We start from the raw sequence: 16,842 nt of genomic DNA on the forward strand, positions 1-16,842 counted from the left end.
TTTTTGATCACTCTGTCGTCCAGGCTGGAGTACAATGGCACCATCTCGGCTCACTGCAACCTATGCTTCCTGGGTTCGAGTAATTCTCCTGCCTCAGCTTCTTGAGTAGCCGGAATTACAGACATGCACCACCACACCTGGCTTATTTTGTATTTTTGGTAGAGATGGGGTTTCTCCATGTTGGTCAGGATAATCTCGAACTCCTGACCTCAAGTGATCCACCCACCTCAGCCTGCCAAAGTGCTGGGATTATAGGCATGAGTTACTGTGCATGGCCTAAATGTTTATTTAAGGTATTTTTGTATATGGTGCAAGTGAAAAGTCTTTCATTTTCTTCCATTTAATATTTAGTTTTGTAACCCTATTTGTTAAAGAGTCTGTTTGTCCCCCTGTTTCACAGTCAGTGAAAGAGTTTCAAGATATCTCTAGAACGTTTGTATGTTGCAAAACTAAAATTCAATGTCCATGAAAGAACAACTACCCCTTTATCTCCTCCTCTAAGGCTCTGATGGATACTATTCTACTTTCTGTTTCTAGGAGTTTACTTTAGATGTCTTATTTAGCTGGAATCACACAGTGAGCGTACTTTTGTGACTGGTTTATTTTATTTACATAATGTCCTCAAGATGTATTTTTAGTGTAAAAATAGATTTCCTGCTTTAAAAAAACTGAATATTCCATTATTTGTATATTCTAAATTGTCTTTATTCACTCATTCATTGAGGGACATTTGGGTTGCTCCCACATATTAGCTGTTGTGAGTAATGTCACAATGAATATGGATACACAAATAACTCTTCATTTGGCCATATATTTGTGAGTTTATTTCTGTGGTCTATTCTGTTCCATTGGTCTGTTTGCCTGCCTTTATGTCAGTATCAGTTTGGGTGCGGGCGCGGGGAGGGGCAGGGAGGGACGGGGCGGGGCGGGCAGGTCCACCAGGCTGCCGGCTGCCTCCTGCTGCGAGCGAGAGAGGCTGGAGGTGGGGCGGGGGCTGCGGCTGGAGGCAACTATGCAAGGCGCTCCTCCGAGCCTCTCAGCGCTCCAAGCCCACAGGGAAGAAGGAGGGGCCAGTGTGAGTGACGTCAGTAACACTGAGGTGAACGTGGGCGTTGCCAGTGGTGCTCTGTCAGTGCCTATGGAAGAAGTCAGTGGTTGGTGTGAAGTCACCCACTAAGATGCTTGTTTTAAGTACAGCGTGTGAACCACGCAGCCTGGATGGTGGTGGTCGGGGGTCCCCAGGCCGCTAGTAGAATTCGTCAGGGATTCAGAGCTGTGGAGGATGAAATCGAGTAGTGAAAACGAAAAGTTGCCTGAGCCATTGGCGTGGCCCTGTATCTGCAGGATTATGGCAGGAAAAGTAAAATGGGTCACTGATATCGAGAAGTCAGTGCTGATCAATAACTTTGAGAAGACAGGATGGGTCCAAGTGACAGAAAATGAGGATTGGAATTTGTACTGGATGAGCGTGCAAACCATCCGAAATGTGTTCAGTGTCGAAACTGGATATCTGCTCTCAGACTATCAAATAGTCGACCATTTTCCAAACCACTATGAAAGGACCCAGAAGGATCTGATGGTGAAGAACATCAAAAGATACAGGAAGGAGCTAGAGAAAGGAGTCCTCTTGCAGAAAAGGACGAAAATGGAAAATACCTCTATCTGGACTTTGTTCCAATTACCTACGGGCTGCCCGCTGACCATAACCTGTTCGTAGAGGAGTTCCAAAAGAGCCCGTCCAGCACCTGGATCATGAAGCCTTGTGGCAAGGCCCAGGGAAAGGGCATCTTCCTAATCAACAAGCTCTCACAGATCAAAAAGTGGTCCCAGGACAGCAAGACGTCTTCGTTTGTGTCTCAATCTAATAAAGAAGCCTACATGATCTCTCTCTGTATTAACAACCCTTTACTAATTGGCGGGAAGAAGTTCGACCTGCGCTTGTTAGTTCTGGTGTCTACGTACCGTCCACTGCGCTGTTACATGTATAAGCTTGGGTTTTGCCGGTTTTGCACAGTGAAATACAGCCCGAGTACCAGTGAGCTGGACAACATGTTCGTTCATCTCACCAACGTTGCCATCCAGAAACACGGGGACGACTACAACCACATCCACGGGGACAAGTGGACAGTCAGCAACTTGCGGCTCTACCTGGAGAGCACCCGTGGCAAGGAGGTGACCAGCAAGCTGTTCGACGAGATCCACTGGATCATCGTACAGTCCCTGAAGGCCGTGGCGCCGGTGATGAACAATGACAAGCACTGCTTTGAATGTTATGGCTACGACATCATCATTGAAGACAAGCTGAAGCCCTGGCTGATCGAGGCGAACGCGTCCCCGTCGCTCACCTCCAGCAGTGCCAACGATCAAATCCTCAAGTATAACCTGATTAATGACACCCTCAACATTGCCGTCCCCAACGGCGAAATTCCAGACTGCAAATGGAACAAGTCGCCCCCAAAGGAAGTCCTTGGCAATTACAAGATTCTGCACGATGAAGAACTGGCCCAGGGTGACGGGGCCGACCGGGAACTGAGAAGTCGTCAGGGCCAGTCTCAGGGGCCCAGAGCAGGCCAATCGAGAGACTCAGGGAGAACCGTCCTCACCACCTGGAAGTGACTCCAACCCAGACCTTATCAAAACAACTCACTCTCCTGGGTCCTTGCTGAAGCCCTGTTTTGAAATTTTCCTTTTTTAGAGCTTTTTTCCTTTCCTAAGCCCTGTAAATAAATTAAAGCACTTCTTTGGAAAAAACAAAAACAAAAACAAATAGTTTGGTTACTATAGTTTTATAATATATTATGAAGTCAAGTGGTGTGATGCCTCCAATTTTATTTTTTTTATTGAAGGTTGTTTGGCTCTTTATACTCCCTTTAGATTCCATATAAATTTAATTATTTTTTGTATTTCTGCAAAATGAAATGACAGTTAAAATTTAATAGAGAGTGCATGAAACTTCACATGAGTTTGGGTAGTGTGGATGTCTTCACAATACTGTCTTCTAACCCCTGAACAAGAGCATCCTCAAGAGTGTGTTCATTTCCAGCTATTTGTAGATTTTTCAGTATTTCTTTAGCTATTGATTTCTAATTTTATTCCCTTTTAATAAAAAATAATAGTTTGTAATATTTTAATTTTTTTTTGAGACAGGGTTTTGCTCTGTTGCTCAGGCTGGAGCACAGTGGTTCATTCGTGGCTAATCACAGCCTCAATCTCACAGACTCAAGCAATCCTCCCACCTCAGCCTCCTGAGTAGCTAGACTCACAGGCATGTGCCATCATGCTCAGCTATTTTTTTGTTGTTATTGTTAATTTTATATTTCGTAGAGACAAGGTCTCCCTATGTTGTCCATGCTGGCCTTGAACTCATAAACTCAGTTAATCCTCTCACCTCAGCTTCCCAAAATGCTAGAATTATAGGCATGAGCCACCATGCCTGGTCCATATTTTAATATTTTAAAACTTAGTAAAACTTATCTTCTGTCCTAATAGTTCATTCACCTAGGAGAATGTTTCATGTTCTATTGAAAAGATTGTGTATTCTGATGTTGTTGTGTAGAGTGTCTTTTGTTTTGTTTTGTTTTTCACTTTTATTCACTGCGACTAGTGTTTTCTATATGTCTTTTACGATCACAGAGTTTGCAGTGTTATTCAAATCCTCTGTTCTCATGTTAGCATTCTGCCTAGTTTTGTTATTCTTTACGAATAGTGGAGTAATTATGTGGCTTATTATTTTTGCATAGCTATTTCTTTCTTCATTTGTGTCAATGTTAGCTTTATACGTTTGGGAACCCTGTTGTGAAATGTGCATGTTTTTACTACTAATACAGCTTCCCCAGTGAATCAACACTTTTGTCATTATATCATAGCTTTCTTTGTCTCTTGTTTCAGTTTTGACTTAGTGTGTATTTTGCATAATTATGACCACGCTTGCTGTCATTTGATTGCAATTCTCCTGCAAGGTATTTTTTGATACTGCCACTTTTAGCCTGTTTGTATGCTAGATCTAAAGTGAGTTTCTTATAGGCACAGAAAATAAATCTTGTTGTTTTTTAAAATCTCTTTAGCCAATTTACATGTTTGTATTGGAAATTTTACTTCATGTATATGTTCATTTTAATTCTGAAAATAATGAACTATTTCCATTTTGTTAAAAGTTCTGTTTGTTTCTTGCAGCTATTTTCTCCTCTTTTCTGTGCTTAATGACTTCCTCGGTGTTTAAATTATTTGTATGGGACATGTTTTTATTTCTTTCTACTTTGATTTGTCAAGGCCAAATTATAAGCTAAAATCTTTTTCTTTAATCCAGTCTTTTGACATCTAAACTCTGGATGTGAAGGCTATGAAAAAATCTAAAACCATGAGGTTTCCCCCTTCTGGGGCCCTGTCTTTTTTGACTGCTCTCTGACCTCTTGAGGAGTGATGAGTCCACACCAAGCAGCAGTGGACAGCACTGCTACCTGTGAACAGTTGTTTCTTGTAAGTTCCTCTTGTCTCTCAGGGCACCACCTCTCTTACTCTTGAAACAGGAGACATATTGGCAGAGAAGGAGCATTTACCACCATCTGGCAGGAAAGGAGGATTCAGGCCCTTCACCTCCCTTAGGTCAAAAAAGTCAGAGCCCTCAGAGATGCACTTGCAATGAGGCAGCCACTGGCCACAGGGGCTACTGAGCACCTGCATTGTTCACAGTATGAACTGAGATATGCTAAGAAAAAATACAAAAAAGTATTTTAAAGATTTAATTTTACATATATATCTTTAATAATTTAATTCTGATTATATGTTAAAACATTTTGGATAGATTGGGTTGTTAATAAAATCAATTTCACTCATTTTTTTTCTTTATGCTGCTACTAGAAGATTTTAACTGACACACGTGGCTCACATTTTACTTCTAGTGCACATTGCTACAGTAGCAGATTGCCCATTTTCAAAGCTCAGGCTGACTCAAAAGCCAAGAGGACAGAAAGACTGTAAAATCTAAAATTTGAAAATAATTTTCATTGGCCAGGCACGATGGCTCATGCCTGTAATCCCAGCACTTTGGGAGGCCAAGGTGGATCAATCACTTGAGCTCAGGAGTTCAAAACCATCCTGGGCCACATGACAAAACCCTGTCTCAAATAAAAGTACAAATATTAGCCAGGCTAAGTGGTTGGTGCCGTTAATCCCAGCTACTTGGGAGGCAAAGGTAGAGAATCACTTGAATCTGGGTGGCGGGGGTTTCAGTGAGCCAAGATCACACCACTGTACTCCAGCCTGAGTGACAGAGTGAGACTCTGTCTCAAAAAAATAAAAATAAAAAATTTTATATTGTTTTCATTTTGAATAATACACACACACACACACACACACACACACACACACACACGCTCCACACAAGCACAGAGTGAGGGAAAAAAACGATGGAAAAAGAAAGGATTTTGCTCTGATGCCCAGACTGGAGTGCAGTAGCCTAATCTCAGCTCACTGAAGTCTCTACCTCCTAGGCTCAAATGACCCTCCCACCTCAGTCTTCCAAGTAGCTGGAACCACAGACATGCTTGACCACACGTGGCTAATTTTTTCAATGTTTTGTAGAAAAAGTGGGATGCGTGGCTTTTACCTTATGTTGCCCAGGCTGGTCTCGAACTCCTGATTTCAAAAGCTCTTCTCCCTTCAGCCAACAAAAGTTTTAGGATTACAAATGCGATCCATCACATCTGGTGACAAATATATATATATATGTATATGTATTTTCATATGTGTATCTATATACACATATAAAAAATTTTGTATAATTTATAAAATTTATAAATAAAAATAACCTTACATACAAGGTAAAATGAAAATATATCACAGTGAGGGCCTGGCTTCAGCATAAAGAGAAAGTCCTGCCTGAAAATAGCTGCAAATAGGAACTTTACTCTGTCCTCATTTGGTAAGAGTAGGTTCACATCTTCAGTCACTCAGAACCCAAAGGAGAAGGGCCTAGAACCCTATTATTCAATCATTGGTGCTGGGGTAAAAACTGTCTTAAAACTATAATTTTAAGGCTTAGTAATACTATTTTTTATTGAGAAATTTAAGATTAGTTAACAAGACTTCAATATTTTAAATTACTAAAAAAAGTAAAATTATGATATAGGTACTTTCTCTGTTTTTTTGAGGGGTTTCAAGTATCTGTGTTATATATTGAAACCAACTATTCCTGTAGGCCCTACCCTTAAGTCAAAACAATCTTGATGTTATTGTGAACAGGTACTTAGCATAAATGTTACTCGCAGGCAAATTTGTTTTTATTTATTGATTTATGTTTTTTTTCTTTTGGACGGGGTTTCACTGTGTTGGTCAGAAAGGTCTTGATTTCTTGACCTTGTGATCCACCTGCCTCGGCCTCCCAAAGTGCTGCTATGAACAGGCATGAGCCACTGTGCCCGGCCAGTGAAATTTATATAGGAATTTCAATTTTCCTACACAGTCCTTTTCTTTGATAAGTGTCTGGGTTTAGAGGACAACAGTGCAATGATTGACCATGTTTAGCCATCTGAGACATAGTTTTTATTCATAGGTCTCTCTTAAGTGTTTCTTTCTAAGATATTCCTTTGTCAGCCTCTTTCTTTATCCTCTCAACACCCTTGGCCTTTAAGGTAGGTTTACATATATCTATTTATGAAAAAGCAAGGTTATATAGGTTATATATATATGGTCTCTCTATTTCCAGAACATTGTTATTTGGTTCATGACTAATGTGTAGATCATGTAGTTTTTTACATGAATAGTATACTTTATACAGTATATTTTATATAGCTTCTTTCTATTACGCATCGCTAAAATATATGTTCAGTAAGTGCTCGCTTTATGTCATTGATAGATTCTTGGCAACTGCCACTTTAAGTAAAATAATGTACTATATAATGAAACAATTTTACCGTTGGTTAATTAATATAAATGAGAGTTAATTATAGTATATAGTACATAGGCTATAATACTAACTATAGTGTTACACTACTATAGTATATTATTGTAGTCTTAGCAGTTGGTAACATAATGTGTTTTAGTTTCTCCCAAGATCACAGAATTATTCAGACCAACCAATAACAACCTACTGTGGGAACCAGGAACAGCTCACACTCTTGATACTATAAAGCCTTCGCCTGACACCTCCTGTGTCTGCTCCCGAGTGCAATCCCTGCGTGGGTCTGTTTACCATACAGTACTTTCCTCCTTCCATGATAACATGTAATGAATAACTGCTGTCAATCTTGTCTGTCCAATGATTGGTGCCATGGGTTTAGCTGTTCTAGTAGCCCTAGGGTGGTAATTGTCTCACCAATGGGTTAAATGGGAGGCTAATCAAATAATTCATAACACAAACTGGATTAACCAACCATGATTGAAGACATCTGCTTAACTTAAACAGCTTTTGGCCTAGTGGTTTCATGATACATTAAAAGTCACCTCAGTTAGAGCCACTAGTTGGTGGAGGGCTTTTGCTTTGGTCTAAACAGTAGTTTGTGTCCTTTATTAAGAGTTTCCTTCCCTGCCCACACTAAAGCACACTCATCACCTAGACGTAAATGGTCAATTGACTCTGCTCCAGCCTAATGTGTCATCAGATTTAGCCTGTGTTTGGAAGGCAGTTTGCAAGAAACTTGCCTGTCAAGGCAGTGAAAACACAGCACCTTAATCTATCAGCACTTCAGTCCTGATTATCGAGTCAGGCTATGTCCCTGTGATCACTTCATCTGGTCTGGTTGTTATTACTGAATGCCTAGGTAGATAACTGAACATTGTTTATCATTACACATTCTGAGGACAGGCCCAGGGATGGTCTTTTGTAAAACTGCAGAAACAAAATGGACTTTTACTTTGGAGAGAATTATGCATGTCACTCAGTTGCTCTAATAAGTGCTACTGTCATGCCAGCAAGAAAAGTGGCCTTGTCTTTTCTGAGCTGCTGCTTCCTTTTCTGCTGTCACGAGCACTCTTATGATCAGGTGCACATTCTTTGTTCCTTATGGTTCAGGCATTGATGAGTAATAAAAATGAAAAAGAGCATTTGCTCTTAGCCCCTTGAAAACATTGGGGGCAATTCTCTCACTGTAAAACCTCTACTCATTCTGTGGGCTTTCAGCATTGCTGTTTATGAGTATGCCAAAGGTGCAATCTTAGGATCAGAAATTTGTTAGTGTACTCAAACAAAATGAACGTAGTGCATACGGGTGCTAATCTCAGTGAGATTGAGTGGCAGTAAATGTCTTCATTCAAAGAAAAGACAGGTCACAAATAAACAAATAATGATACAACTCAAGAAATTAGAAGAGAAAGAACTTATCCCAAAGTTATCAGATGATGAAATAAATGTAAAAAAAAATCAGAGCAGAAATAAATGTAATAGAGATGTTAAAAAAATGTAGAAAAATGTAAGAGTTTTTTTTTTGAAAACATAAAATTGACATATCTTTAGCTGGACTAAGAAAGAAGTGCTCAAATAAAATTAGAATTAAATGGAAGGCATTACAACTGATAAAACAGAAATACAAAAGGCATAAGACTGCTATGTACATAGACTTCTATGTACAACTATATCTTAACAAATTGAATAAGGGAGGAGACATGAATAAATTTCTAGACATGTACAAACTACCAAGACTGAAATATCAAAAATAGAAAATATGAATAGATCATTAATGAATAAGGAGTTTAGATCTGATGACTTCATTGCTGAATTTTAGCAAGCATCTAAAAGGAAGCAAATCTTTGAAAAAATTAAAAAAGGAGGAATCTTCCAAACTCATTGTATGAAGCCAGCATTCATTTGATACCAAAGCCAGAGATGTGCATTACAAAAAATAAAATAAAATTACACATCAATATCCCTGATGAATATAGATGCACCCACATCCACAATCATCCACAAAGTAGTTGCAAATAAAATTCAGAAGCACTTTAAAAGGATCATTTATTTTGATCAGGTTGGATATATTTCTGGATGCAAGAATATTTTAATATGTGGAAATCAATAAATACCATACACCTTATTTACACATCCAAAAGATAAAAAAATTATGACTTTTTATGCATGCCTAATATTTTATTTTAACAAAATTTAAAATCCATTCCTAATAAAATTTATGACAAATTGTGTATAGAAAGAATATACCTCACAATAAAAAGATACATTCTTTATTAGCTACATGACAAGCCGATAGCTAAAATTATAGTCAATGGTGAAATGGTGGAAACTTTTGCTCTAAGGTTTATTATAAGATAAAGATGCCCACTCTCACTACTTCTTTAAACACAACACTGGATATCCTACTCAGGATACTAGAAAAGAGAGAAAAAAAGAGCATTTAAATGAAAAAGAACAAGGTCTTATTTTCATGGATATTAACACTCAGGTTTTTACCAATTAAACAGCATGGGCCGAGAGTGGTGGTTCATGCCTTTCATTTCAGCACTTTGGGAGGCCGAGGCAGGCGGATCACAAGGTCAGGAATTCGAGACCAGCCTGGCCAACATGGTGAAACCCTGTCTCTACTAAAAATACAAAAAATAGCTGGATGTAGTGGCACACGCCAGTGGTCCCAGTTACTCAGGAGGTTGAGGCAGGAGAATCGCTTGAACCCTGGAGATGAAGGTTGCAGTGAGCTGAGATTGCACCATTGCACTCCAACCTGGGCAACAGAGCGAGACTCTGTCTCAAAAACAAACAAACAAAATAAATAAATAAATAAAAATAAACAGCATGAAGGCTGATACCATCTAGCAATCAAAGAAACTGTTTCTGAGGACATAAGACCTTAGGGACATCAATTATTAAGATGCTACATGAAAGCAGAAATGCTCCTGGATGTTTTCATTGTCTAGACATAAAGTTTAAGCGGATCAGCCCCAACAAGTAAAGGCACATCCCTGACTACTGTGGATAATGAGCTTTTCACCCAAAGCAGAGATGTGAAACCTGAAAGATGTGAAAGAACCCCCAAGTACTCCATACTTGAACTAAGAAAAAACTCCCACAAAGTCACTCTCACAAAACTGGAGCACCATCTGTTCCTGAGTAATCAGGTCATCATTTGTGTATTTGAGATACTGGCCAGTAGGGCTTCAGTTGACATGAGGCCAATAATTTTAAGTGTAAAATGCCTAAACTATCACAATCTTTAGGTAGATATTTGAGGGCCTTAACACTTAAATTGGCTGGAGAAATGTCATACAGAACACATGGCTGGGAATTGAGGTCTTCTCCTCTGCTCTTAGCGGCACCTTGGTAACCCAATGATTATCCTCCCTTATGCCTCCACATTGGCAAAAAAAAAAGGCGCTAGGGAGGGTGATATTTTCACGAAGCCTCAGCCCATGGTCACTCCTTGCAAGCCATGAATGTGTGGAACCCCAGGCCAGGTGGTGAATGTCTTTCAAAGGCAGCTGAACTTGCACTCTGGTTAGAGAGAGCAGAGGGCAGCAGTACAATGGACAGCGTCTGGAACCTCAGATCAGTTCCCACAGCCGCCTAAGAGAGCAGGCAGCTCCAGGGGCTGGAGGAGGCACAGATGCTCTGAAAAGACCCTGGGTGACTTTCAAGATCCTCTCCTGACTCAATCCCCTTGAAGAGGGCTTGGCACGGAATCAGTGGCCAGCAAATCTTGGCGTACCCTTCGCCTCAGTCTTAATCTGGGATTGTCGCCTGGAGCCCCGCCACCCACCGTCTGGAACCGGTGACAAGAATACAACTACCAGCATGCCCCACAAGGTGTGCACTGCTTTCCCCTCCCCCAGAACTGCGAGCCCCCATTTAATTTGTACCCCATTTACTTTTTTCTGTCGCTCTCCTTTTCTCAGACTCAGTATTCCACAGGTCTGTAAAGCTCTGTTCATTTTTCTTAGACTTTTTTAAAAAACTTCTATTAGATAGAAATAATTTCTTTTTTTTTTTTTTTTTGAGACAGAGTCTCCCTTCCTCTCCAGGTGCCAGGCTGGAGTGCAGGGGCGCAATCTCGGCTCACCACAACCTCCACCTCCTGGGTTCAAGCAATTCTCCTGCCTCAGCCTCCCGAGTAACTGGGACTACTGGCGCGTGCCACCACGTCCAGCTAATTTTTGTACTTTTAATAGAGACGGGGTTTCACCATGTTGGCCAGGATGATCTCCATCTCTTGACCTCGTGATCCACCTGCCTCGGCCTCCCAAAGTGCTGGGATTACAGGCGTGAGCCACCGCGGCCGGCCCTAATAGAATAATTTCTAATGCTGTGTCTTTTGTTTCTGACCTATAAATAAGCTGAAAATTATTATTTTTATGGCTTATTTTTCTATTTGGCTATTTTTTATTTCTCTGCTGAGGTCCCACATCCGTTCATTTATGAGAAGAGTTTCCTGGCCGGGCATGGTGGCTCACGCCTGTAATCCCAGCACTTGGGAGGTCGAGGAGGGCAGACAGCAAGGTCAAGAAATCAAGACCATCCTGGTCAACATGGTGAAACCCCGTCTCTACTAAAAATATAAAAAAATTAGCCAGGCGAGGTTGCTCACGCTTGTAGTCCCAGTTACTCGGAAGGCTGAGGCAGGGGAATTGCTTGAACCCGGGAGGTGGAGGTTGCAGTGAGCCAAGATCACGCCACTGTACTCCAGCCTGGCGACAGAGCAAGCCACTGTCAAAAAAGAGAAAAAAAGAAAGAAAGAAAAAATATATTTTCCTTTGCCTCCAAGAGCATACTTACAATAGCTGCCTTCAAATACTTGTCTGCTGGTTACATCTGACATTTTGGAGATATCTACTGCCTGCTTTCTATCTTGTGCATGTACGTTTTTATGTGTCTTCATACATCTCCAGAATTCGAAAATTGTGCACTAGAGACTGTATAAAAGAGTTATAGAGACTGTAGATTCTGTTGTGTCCCTTTGAAGAGTATTGGTTTTTAAAGCAGGTGTTGGATTGGGCTGGATTCTAACTTCAATACTTATCTCTCCTATGGAGGGCACAGATGAAATCCTCATTCACTTCTTATACACACATATCTCATATATGTCTTATATATGGAAGTGTTTATAATGATATATACTATTTTATCCAGGACCCATCATTTTTCTCTGTGAGAGTGTTAGTTCAGCTAGCTACTTCACCATTAGTGGAAGCCAGAACCTCAGTTTTGATTTTTTGGATTTACTATAAATGAAATTATTTAGTATGGATAATTTACATCGATTTTTTAAATACAAGATTATATTTGTGATATTTATTTATGCTATTGCAGATATCTACAGCCTGATTCTTTTAAAAAGTTCTTTTTAACATTGTGATAAAACATACATAAAATTAACTATTTTAACAATTTTTAATGTGCAGGTCAGAGGAATTAATCACGCTCACATTGTTCTGCAACCATTATCCACATTCATAAGGAATTTTATTTATTTGCAAAGCTGAAACTCTGTTCCTGTTAAACAACAGCCCCTCTTTCCCTTCTTTTGGCCTCTGGGAGCTACTCTTCTACTCTCTGTTTCTGCAAATAGAACTATCGTATGTACCTTATATTAGTGAAACCATACAATATAGTTAAAAATTATGAGGAAAAATAAAACACACTGAATAACATGTTTATTAATTTAAATAAAAAATCAGTAGTACATGGGAATTATATAGAAATATGGATAAAAAAGAAAATGCAGTTAGAAGGGTGTGTTAAATTTATTACTATGGTGTCTCAGGTTTCGAAGCAGTGTGGCCCCTGCCACAGACACAGAGCTAATCATGGTACAGCTGGGATTCCAGTGCGACTGTCTGACTCCCAAAGCCCATGCTCAGCCCAAACATCACTGAGCCCTGAGATGCTCTGCCCCTGCCAGCCCAGGCACTCAGTGGCCCTGAGATTCACCACGGCCTGTTCGTGGTCTTGAGGATTTGCAGGCCTACTGGGATGGAGGCTTAGCTGACAGAACAATTAGAAACTTCAGGAAATAGTGGCAGCTGTTGTTATATCAAAGTGAGTCAAGGTATAAGCCACACTCTGAGATTGAATTATGAGTCGTTTATTTTAGCTGGTGACTGAGAGGTGGCTAATGCCCAAAATTCTCTCGGCCCCAAAGGAAAAGTTAAGGGGTTTCTTATACCCTAGTTTGAAAAGGGAAGGGGGAACCTAGCTGAAGCAATTTTTCCACAGAGGCAGAGTAAGCAAAAAGTTAAAAGATAAACTAGTACTTGAGAAATAAAACAGAACCAGGTGCAAGGGCTAGAGCTGTCATAAAAAGACATACAACTTATAGATATGGGGGCTCTGGGTACTCGACAGCACCTGCATTCCCAGGCTCTGCTGGTGCTGCTTAACTCGGCCTCTTATCAGCAAATGCATGCTGGGATGTGCCCGGTGTCATCCTGCCCCAGCTACATACTACGGTTACATACTTAATGAGGGAAATAACCAAAATGAAGGAGGTGATGGTGATATTGATGGAGGAGGTCATGGTGGTGGAAGCTATGGTGGTGGTGGAAGCAATGGTAATAGTGAAGGTGATGGTGGTGGTGGAAGTCATGATGGTGAAGGTGGGGATGGTGGTGGTGGAGGCAGTGGTGGTGGTAGAGACGATGGTAGTAGTGGAGGTGATAGTGATGATGTAGAGGTGATGGTGATGGCGATGGTGGTGATGCAGCCATCTTCACTGAGCATTTGCTTGGTGCCAGCCACTGTTCTGTGAATTTCTCCTGCATTAATTCCTTCTTGCTTCCAACACCCCTGTGTGGTGGGAGTTCTGAGTCTCAGTGGGTACAGAGGAGAAACTAAGTCACAAACATATGTCCCTTGCCCCAGGCTGGTAACCACTGTACCACACACTCTCTCCATTACCCAGATGGAGTCCACAGCCTTGCCTGGTATCCACAAGCTTCCCCAACCTTCCTCTTCTTCCAAAATGCATGTCCTCATGGCCCATGGAGCTCGCCTCCTGTTTCCAGTCAGCATTTGTCTCTGACTCTGTGCTGCTGCTGTTCACATCCACCTCCTGCTGCTTTTCTGGTCCTCTCACTCTGGCTCTGCCCCCAGGCTCCTCCTCCCCTCCAGTCCTGCTGGGCATTGGATCCTGCTTGTGGCTGCTGCTTGTGGCAGCTCAGCAGAAGGGTGTGATGACTTTGCCAGCCCAGCTGACCCCAGTGAGGGTGCACATGGGTGCCCCAGTCACCTCTCCTGACATCTCTGCCAGGGTCAGGTGTCCCAGTGTCTCCAGCCTTAGGGTATAACACACTCATCTCTCCAAATGTAAGGGCTGATGAGATACCTGCTTTCTTGGCTAGCAAGCATCCTCCCCATGAGCTCAGGGCTGTGTGTGACCAGGAAGCCATCAGCATGTGTGCGTCCATCTGACCTGCCTGGCTTGTGGGCTGCCAGGACAGCCGCTTCTTTTGCTGCTCAAGTAAGTACTCAGGATCCAGTTACTGTCACCTCTTCCAAGGCATGCTGGTGGTGTGGAGGAATGCATGTTTGTTCTTTCTATAGGACACACCTCAGAACCCCAGAGGACATTGTCAAGAGGCAAAACCAAGATGCTCCTGCTGTGCACCAGGGCCAACAGCATTGTGTCAGGGAGCCTGCCCCTATATGCAAGGACATGCCACACATTGGGAGGCATGGAGCACATGTGGCCTGTCCCACCTGCTCGGCACCACGACAGGCTAGCCAGCAGGACCCTCCTCTGGCCCAAGGGCAGGGCATCTGGATGAAGCCACTCCTGCCAAGAGTAGGTTGAGTGCATGGGAAGCGTCTGTCAGCCTCATACTCTTGTTATCATCAGCCAAGAACCCAGAGAGTTAAGGGAGGGTTACGGGCTGCCACTGCGACCTCCTCCATCAACATCACCATCACCATCACCTCCACCACTATTACCGCCTTCACCATCATGACCTCCACCATCACCATCACCAACACCTCCAACACCATCACCACCTTCACCATCATGACCTCCACCACCACCATCACCACCACCTCCACCACTATCACTACCTTCACCATCATGACCTCGACCATCACCATCACCATTACCATCATCACTATCACCACCTTCAACATCATGACCTCCATCATCAGCATCACCACCACCATCACCACTATCACCACCTTCACCATCATGACCTCCTCCATCAACATCACCACCACCATCACCACTATCACCACCTTGACCATCATGACCTCCACCATCACCATCACCATCACCTCCACCACTATCACCACCTTCACCATCATAGCCTCCACCATCAGCATCACCATCACCACCATGGTCTTCACCAAAGACCAGCAAGATAAGGACTTGAGGCAAAGGTTGGGGCTGGGCAGGAGCTTGTTCAGGACAGTGGGCAGGACTCCCGCAGGTAGAGAGGACAGGGATGGCCATGCACCTAGGAGCCCTGGGCCAGGCTGAGCAGAGGGAGCACCAGGGCCCGGCGTGAGGGGCTGATGATGGAGGCATTCAGGCAGCCACACATACCAGGCTCTGTGTATGGGGTAAGGGGAAACTGTGTGAGCAGGCCCAGGCCTGGCAAAGGGCTTGGAGAGACACCTGGGAACAGCTGTGTGTGGTGGCTGCGCTGGGCAGGGGTGAGGCTGAGAGGCCACTGAACCTCCTGAGTTAGAGGTGACGAGAGCTGCCCCTGATTCAGGGAAGACATAGGGAAGTAAGGAAAAGAGCAGGACACCAGGCAGTGTGCACTTAGTTGTCACATGGAAACCAGTGTCTGGTGATGGCTTCCCAGGAGGCTCTTGGGTTGGCACTTGGGCTCATGTGAGGAGGAGCCATGGCAAAGGGAAGGGCTCTGCGTGAGAAGGCGGCTGAGATGAGACTGGGCTGCCTCTAGGCACCCCCCCCTCCCCCGCTGAGGCCTCAGATGTGTCCCTGCCTTGCCCAGGGCTGCGTGCTCCATGCTAAGCCTTGTCCTCCTGGGGGTCAGGCACCACCAGGTGACTCTCAAGCCAGGGCCACATTGTGTGCCATGGGCCCCTCGCACATCCAAAAGCAAAATTGCATTATGCAATGGTGTTGGTGTAAGACAGATATAATCCAGGCAACTTTGTTTATTCCTTATTGTTACATTTAGTTCATCCTTTTGATTTTAAAATTAATTGAAATGAAAACATTTTTTGCATGCCCAGGCACATGCAGTAGCAGTGCCGGTCAGGAGCTGAGTTTCCTCCTTTGCAGGCTCCTGTCCCCCTGTAACCCAGGCACCGAGGGCTGGCATGAGTGGCCCAGCCTGTGTGAGCCCTCACGCCTGCCTAGAGATGGCATGCTCCCTAGCCAGTTGGGGTGCTCCCGTGCCTGGATGCCATGGCCTCATGAGTGGCCAGCAGCTGAAGTGGGAATCATAACAGAAACTGGCCATGCCCAGGTGTGTACCTGCCCCAGGCAGGTGACCAGGGCAGCATGGCGATGTCAGATGGGGCCAAAATTTTCATGCTTCTGTCTGACCTTGGTTCTAGCTGAAGATTTAGCTTTGTGCACATCTTTAAAACTAGGATCCCCTGTAAGAACCAAATGCACAGGTAGCCAAAGGAAAGACAGATGAATTAAGCTATATCAAAATGTAAAACTTCTGTGGAGGGACGATCCAAGATAGCCGTTTAGGAACAACTCAGGATTGCAGCTCCCAGTGAAAGCGCAGAGGGTGAGTGGACGCCACGTTTTTATTGCCCACAGACTAGGAAATTCCCGGGCGGAGGGGCTCCACGGTCGCCAGTGCGGCTGTTTCGGCCAGCGGCTGCTTTGCCCCACATGGCTGCTTTGTCGGCGCCCCGGAGCCGTGGTTCTCTGTACAAAATACACTGGTCTGGGTGCCCTTTTGGCTGGCGATTGGAGCCACGGGAAGTCGCCCATT

At 43.2% G+C, this 16,842-nt stretch overlaps 1 protein-coding gene across 1 annotated transcript; it reads left to right on the top strand.

Annotated features, from left to right (window-relative positions):
* The first annotated feature begins 980 nt into the window (after positions 1-980).
* On the top strand, positions 981-2,761 carry LOC108298484 (probable tubulin polyglutamylase TTLL1). Its single transcript, XM_017521155.2, is given in 3 exon segments — positions 981-1,056; positions 1,345-1,616; positions 1,619-2,761. Coding segments are annotated over 3 exon segments (1,314 nt in total). The 5' UTR covers positions 981-1,012; the 3' UTR covers positions 2,617-2,761.
* Positions 2,762-16,842: the final 14,081 nt, after the last annotated feature.

Source organism: Cebus imitator, unplaced genomic scaffold, assembly GCF_001604975.1.
Source record: "Cebus imitator isolate Cc_AM_T3 unplaced genomic scaffold, Cebus_imitator-1.0 Scaffold972, whole genome shotgun sequence".
Lineage (NCBI taxonomy): Eukaryota > Metazoa > Chordata > Mammalia > Primates > Cebidae > Cebus > Cebus imitator.